Raw genomic sequence first — 7681 nt, 5'->3', positions numbered from 1 at the left:
AAAAATGTCTCTGTTTTGAATATCTGGGGTCGCCAGAAATTTGTGATGTTAAAATGGGGTCACGAGCCAAAATAGGTTGGGAACCACTGGCTTAAGCACACACCTTGAACTTAGGTTTTACATGAATAGAGAATCAAACTCTGCAGAGGCATCACTTCATGTGAATTCACACAGATGTTTAAATATGAAAATATTAGTGATGTGCACATTAATATTGATTGGCCAGTAGCAGACTTAGAGCCACAGTGAGCACCGGTAGCAACCCACCATAAATGCAAATTGCTACTTCTTTTCCAGACAGTGCTCATACCTGTAGAAGTCAACCTCTCTAGCTGCACATACGTGGTCAACACGGCAGTCTTTGTTACACTCTGTTAGGTCATAGCTGACAGAGTTGAACTCGTAGTACTTCTGTAAGTAGCAGTTGTCGTTAGCTACGCGGTCCAGAATGTGGTGCATAGAGGCTGGGGAGGCGTCTGGTACTCTGAAGCTTTCTGTGAGACGGTACTCCTTCTCCACTGTCCACGGGCTGCGTTAGCACGAGTCAGGTTGAGATAGTAGGTCACCACATCCTGTATTAGATTCAAGTAGTTAATCAAAACAGAAACTGGAACAAATAGTGTTTTTTAAAAGGTTGTACTCTTAATAGAGATTGTGGATATCAGGAATAACATCAGAGTATTTGATTACCATGCGCAGTGTCCAAATAATCTCAACTTACTTTGACCAGGAGTGTTTGAGTGTCATACTCGAAGACGCGGATCCCAGGGTTATTGGCTCCATCCACAACTCCAGGCAGCGTTGTTTTCCACGGGGTGACGCTAGGACTGAGGAACATTGTACCAATAGGAGAGCCTGTAGATGTAGAGGTTGGAGAAGTCTATGCACTGTAACATTGAAACAATACTGTGGGAAAAGTGGAAGGACTGATTCACATTCTTAAAGTACAGGCTCTGAAATGTACTGCAAGTATAAAAGAAAAAAAGTAGACACATGAATTTGTATTTTACATTGTTTGTGTCTTGAAGAAAAATTCTCGTCACACAACATTAGCACAACATTAGATTGACCCATAAAGACCCAGCACTACTTTTATGTCAGTTTCCAAATGAATTTTTCTCTCTATTTTACTTTTCTTAAGCGATTTATCACCATTTATTATTATATTACTTCTGTATTTTGTGAATTTTCAATGTAAATCAAATATTTTTATATGTTTAATTTACTAATCATGTAGATGTCATAAAAGCTCAGATTAACGTTGAGGGTGTTTATGTCAAAAACAGAATTTTTTTTTAAAAAAGTGACTTTTTCAGTCAAATTTATCATCAACTGAACATAAACCCAGTGTCTCCATTCACTGTCATTGATCCAACTCCGTGGGTTTTACGGTGAATCCATGTTGTAGAAGATGACAGTGTTTCCATTCACTACGGAGCCTCTGAACGTCCAAATGGGTCATATCTGATGACCATGAAAGGTGACAAACTGAATTTTACACCAATTATTACATGTATTGATAGGATTAGTGGATCAACAGGTATTAAACAGTTTAGATCAGTAGATGGTTTAGGTCGACGGTGGAGGTTTGGGTCTTTGTGGGTTGAAAAACATAAATAGGGACTCACTCACAAAATACACGTGAGAATATAGTTTTTATGTAGTTGAATCTTGTTACTTTCTTTATTTTGTCTTGTGACTTTTCCTCATTTTCATCTTAGATATTGGCACTTGTTTTATCATTTTTTTGTCTTGTTACATAATTACCCAGCCCCCCGAAGGGGAGGCAAGGGGTATTGTTTTTGGTTCAGTTTGTTTCTTTGTTTGTTAACACTCTAGCAAAAAAACTATTGGTTGATTTCATACCAAATTTGGTTTATAGATTGCCAGTGACCCAGAATAGATGTCTTTACATTTTGAGGAAAAGTAGGTCAAAGTTTAAATTTTTTCTGATTTTTTAAAATCGTTTTTCTTCTCCTATTTACTTATAATGAGCTATATTTCAAATGTCTATAAAAACATCAATTTTGTTTCAATTTACTTCACACTTGGCACGTATATAGAGGCAATTGATATGCTGACATCAGCACATGCATAGACATGGTGATATCAGCTGGATCAATGCCAAAATAAACTACAATATGTGCGAGGGGCGGGGTTTGTTGTGTCTGGCACCACTTGTTTAAAATGTGTTTGCCTTATGTCTTTTTATTGTATTTGTCTTTATGTTTTTTCATGATTTTTGTTTCAATCATTTGTGTTTTATCTTGTTTGTCATGTGTGCCATGAAACAGTGGATACACAAAGGACTCATCTTTTTTTTTTTTTTTAACTATTCCATCTACAGCTGAAAACAGTCTTGATGTAATGAACTGTTTATCGCTACCTCTAGATACAGAAAGGACGTGGAATAATTACCTGTTTATGGGGGTTTGAGATACACTGCACTTCACAATTAAGACAAAACGTGCAAAGAAAACTATTTGATGACCTATCAGAATGTGTTTAGTTGTGTTATCACTTAAATGGAATCTTACCGTCTGAGCTGTAGAACATTCGGAAGCTGTCAGTATGATGGTGACCAAAGAACTGTCCGAGAATGACTTGGTGATGCTTCTGAATTAACTGTATAAACTTGTCATTGAACACAGGGTCGAACCACAGCTTACTTCTTTTTTTCAAAGAAACCAGGAGGAACGTGGCCAATGATGTACACCTGCAGACAAACCAGTGTGATATCTGCTGTTCACATTCATTTCTATGTATAGCAGGAGTTAAATTAGACTTGGGTTTAGATGACGGTACTGTCTCACAATCTAGTTAGAGATAACCAGAAGAAACAATGTGGTCAAACAAGATGTGAAAATGATCTGAGAGCATGTGTTTACTGATAAATATAGGTTAAAATGGGGATGAGGTATTTGTGGTGCACTGAATGTTATTCTTGTGTCCTGTTTCTCAGTAAGAGGGATTTAGAAAAAACAGCAAATAAATGTACAGGAAGGCCCTGAAACACAACCTCAGACTATCATCTCCTGCAGCAAGATACACAGTAAAAAAAAAAATCTATTTTGCCTTCTCTTTGTTTGTGGCCGCCTCTGTGAGGACCTGGTCCGCCCAACCAAACTGCTCCGCTGGATCTTCCATGCCCAGGGTCACCTTGTTCTGGTCATAGTAGAGATTAGTGTTGAGGACGAGCATCCTGTAACCTGCTCGATTCAGGAGCTTTTCCGTGTAATATCCACCTGTATAAACAAAACAGTGGAAAATACGCATGAAACACAGCTTTATACATTTATATAACTCATAGTGTGAGCCTACTGTGCATTTCATGCCTTGACAGAGAAATTAAAGGTATCAGAAGATGATGTCTCTACCTCGTATAAAGGTATTTCGGGACGCCGGATCCATCCAGCTCTGCCACATGTCAGCTACTTTGTAATAGATGTCGTTGGGGACTGGTGGAAGTTGGCTCTTTGGATGGTAATCATGGTTGCCCAGAGCTGAGTACACTTTAGTATCTATGAAAGTAATAAATGATCATAGTCATCATAAACGTATATAACTGTGTTTGCACTGAAAAAGGAGAAGCTCTCCAGTGTCGTCGTACATTCAGTATAATGACGATAAAGGGAATTCTACAGGGTGGGGAAGCAAAATTTACAATATTTGAGGCAGGGATTGAAAGACAGTGTATGACCAATTAGTTTATTGAAAGTCATGAAAATTTATTTGCCACAAGAAAATTTACATCATAGAAAATGTTTTTATTCTATGTTCCCCTTCTTTCTCAATAACTGCCTTCACACGCTTCCTGAAACTTGCGCAAGTGTTTCTCAAATATTTGGGTGACAACTTCTCCCATTCTTCTTTAATAGTATCTTCCAGACTTTCTCGTAATAGTTTTGCTCATAGTCATTCTCTTCTTTACATTATAAACAGTCTTTATGGACACTCCAACTATTTTTGAAATCTCCTTTGGTGTGACGAGTGCATTCAGCAAATCACACACTCTTTGACGTTTGCTTTTCTGATTACTCATATGGGCAAAAGTTTCTGAAAAGGTATGGATAATAGTGTTAGGTATGATTATGACATCAATATATGTTTGGTTTCAAAACAACTGACATAGTGCCTGCTGAGAAAAAACAACTAAATGTTCATTGTAAATTTTGCTTCCCCACCCTGTATTCTATTCTATTCTATTCTATTCTATAAAAAAGTTAACTGATATCAAAACATTTAATCATGTATAACTGTGATGCACCTCCCTTTTAATGACGTCTCTCTTGACACATACCCGGAAAAACTTGCTTTATGATTTGGGTGAGGTTGCCGATAATACTGAGCACTGCCTCTTCACTTAGCTTCTCATTAGGTACATGTGGTGTGTCATCTCTGAAAAGACAAAAAGATATGTTGTTTAAATTTGCTTGGAAAAAACTGCACTAAGTAAAGGTTCTGCATTCAAACATCACTCAAGTAAAAGTATCTCGCTAAAATCATCAGCAAAAAGTACTGAAAACCCAAACTAGTCAGATGAAAAATGTGTATTTTACTGCCGTAGACTTTCTACACTGTTGAGATTTGATCTAAAGTAATGTGTGATGGCCATATATTTGCAGCATCACTAACCTGTTAAATCAATGTGTCTCTAAAACTTTCTTTGAGCTCAGCAGAGCCTTATCCAATGGCACAATGTCCACAAGCTTCTCAAAGCTGTCCAAATGTGATTCAATTAGTGTGTTATTTTTCTGCTTCACTATATCTTATAGGCAATATTGTAATTTCTTACAGTGCAGATCTTATACTTGTATTGATATATTTTCCATTTTGCTATTGGTAATTTGACTTTTTAACCCATAAAGACCCAAACAACCACTGACGACCGAAAGCATCCACTGATTTAAAATGTTTAATACTTGTTGATCCCTAATCCTATAAATACATGCAAAAATTGGTGTAAAATGCTGTTAATCATCTTTTCATGGTCATCAGATATGACCCATTTGCACATTCAAGGCTCCATAGTTGCCATGGAAATACCTTCATTTTCTACAATGTTGATTCACCAGTAAAACCCATGAAGTTTGATAAATGACAGTGAATGAAGACACTTGGTTTATGTTCAGTTATATACAGATTTTACAAAAAAAAGCCGTGTTTTCTTCAGTTTCCTCTGTTTTTGATGTAATAACCCTAACTTTAATCTGAGCTTTTATGAACATCTACATAATCAGTAAAATAGATATAGGAAAATACCTGATTCATACTTAAAAATGCAAAATATAGAGCATAATATTTGAATAAATGGTTATAAATCAGTTAAGAAAGGTCAAAAATAGAATTTCATTTGGGAACTGCCACAAAAGTAGCACTGGGTCTTTATGGGTTAATAGCTACATGGTTTGGTTTGGTTTGGTTTGAACACCAGTTTTATTATGTCATTAGTTATGCTGCATGACATAATCATAAATAGTGCAAAAATATTCATTTGGTGAATCCATATGCAGTGTATATCAGGAATCCCAGGTACTGTCCTCCTACACTACCCTGTGATGACCTCTTCCCAAGCAATATAGCAGAAAATGTACTCAAATAAAGTAGAAGAACCTCAGATTTGTCCTGAGTTTATATTTACCACTACTTTTGGAAACATCTGTCATGATTAAATGCAGTGATTTAAGAAAAACACTATCACTGGTCAATTGTTTGAGGACTATGAAGCAGGTATGGAATGTAAGATGACAAGTTATGATTATTTAAGGAGAAATTAACTTATTATATGTCAGCTCAGAGTAGATACACACCCTGTCCAGACAATGAAGTCCGGATCTGGTAGAATATCCTTCATGGCGTAAATAGAGGAGTTGATGAGGTGCCATGGTGAGTCACAAGCATAATCTCCAAATTCTCCTGCATTGCCTGCGGGTCGATTCCACTTGATTCACACACGAGTCCAGGGTTATCATCTAGTTTGTATGTTGGGTCCCAGTGCATATCCGTAAGGTGCCAAAAGTTTCCTGCGTGACAGCCGTGCGTAATTACGCATATGAATCTGCCCATACGCTTTGACTTAAATCGCTGATAAAATAATATTACTGCACATTATGTGTATTTTTTTCTTACCTGACAGGGAAAGGTCTCCTTGAAAACCACACATATTATAAGGAGTTTCACTACTGACATGCTCATGATTTGAAGCGAACTGCCGGATGTCCAGCCGCAAATGTCGGCTTTCCTGTTTTCATCCAGACAAGTTAACTTACAGGGGGCATTTAAAGGAAAAGCAAGATAAGATAACATTCAGTTATTGGTGACACGTCTGTAGAGGTTGAGCTATGAACTGCAAAATGAGATATCTTTTATGTTTGATGGCATTTCCTATTAATAACTACTGAATGTTCTCAGTGATTTTAGTGTGACCTTAAATGCACCACGTGATCACTGGATAAGAATTGAAAGAGATATTTCCTTATTAGGCAAATTTCATGTACATGCCAGCAAATTTGCCAATCAGAAACCCAGCTTTGTGTTCTTTAAATCTTACTTAAAATCCTACCTAGACACACTAAACTTTTGCACTAACCCTAAAGCTGTGAAGACTAAAGCCTTATGACGAATTTAAGTTGTAATTTCTTTCTTTCTTTCTTTCTCTTTCTTCTTATTATTATATTATATTATTATTATTATTTTATTATTATTATTATTATTATTATTATTGTTATTGTTATTATTTTCTCTTCTTGTTTATTTAATTTATTTAATTTACTTACCTATATATTATTATATTTAATTTCTTCCTGCCTCACCCCGAGCATTATGTTTTCTCCATGCCATGTTCTGTTCTATGTGTATATGGTATTAGTGAAATAAAGTATAAAAAAAAAAAATTGAAAAGAGATGTACAGTAGATTAATTCATGCCAACATAAGAGCACATGTCTACCATCAATCACAATTTAGGAGAAATTCTATCGTCGGGGCTGTTTGGGTGGGTCCATAAACTGGCACACATGCAGTCCAGTCAGTGTATAAGTGCCAATCTCTCCCGAGCTATTTTTACAGACAAGGATTAGATCAGTGGCTACTTTTATATCAGCCTTTGCAGTGTTGGAGTGGTCAGGCAGGGTATTCCTAGTGGATTGCAGAACTGTCAGGCCAGTCCAAAACCCAATCCAAATGTGACAGTAACCACATGAAACCATTAAGTATAAAGCAAACACCCTTGTACAGCTGTGGCACCGCTGCTTCTGGAAAGAAATAGATCACATTGATGGTTTAATCAGACAGATCCCCCTCCAGAAGCTCTGAAGTTGATCAGTCCATGCAGCTCATCTTCACAAGTCTTATCCGTTACAAAGCGATAAGAAGAACCAGAGGAAGACTAAGGAAAGAAATGGATGTTAAAAAGAAGCCAGGAGAGACTGAAAAGGCCAGAAATAAATATGAGGCAAAATAAATATAAAGATTTTAAAAGAAAGAGTTTTACAAGAGGACATAAAAGACAAGACTGACTCAAGGTAAAAAGAATGGTGTGTGCCAAGAAAAATGCATGGGTAATTTTAATTTTAAAGTCCAATATGATCACAAAACGATCACAGAATTTGTCTTGACAGTAATTTGAGGAGAAGAAAAACACTATGAAACAAGCACAACCTGTATGTATAAAGTCATTCATG

The 7681-nt window shown here is 36.5% G+C and overlaps 1 protein-coding gene across 1 annotated transcript; it reads right to left on the bottom strand.

The window, feature by feature from the left end:
• Positions 1-6091, bottom strand: LOC115435740 (acid sphingomyelinase-like phosphodiesterase 3b). Its single transcript, XM_030158342.1, is given in 11 exon segments — positions 1-285; positions 288-515; positions 518-572; positions 722-855; positions 2538-2680; positions 2682-2716; positions 3076-3245; positions 3378-3521; positions 4301-4398; positions 5811-5940; positions 5943-6091. Coding segments are annotated over 11 exon segments (1338 nt in total). The 5' UTR covers positions 6067-6091; the 3' UTR covers positions 1-208.
• Between the last annotated feature and the right edge of the window lie 1590 nt (positions 6092-7681).

The sequence above is a fragment of the Sphaeramia orbicularis genome, chromosome 16 (genome assembly GCF_902148855.1).
Source record: "Sphaeramia orbicularis chromosome 16, fSphaOr1.1, whole genome shotgun sequence".
In the NCBI taxonomy this organism is placed as follows: Eukaryota; Metazoa; Chordata; class Actinopteri; order Kurtiformes; family Apogonidae; genus Sphaeramia; species Sphaeramia orbicularis.
The sequence above is the reverse complement of the archived record's forward strand: the minus strand, read 5'-3'. Positions and strand labels throughout refer to the sequence as shown.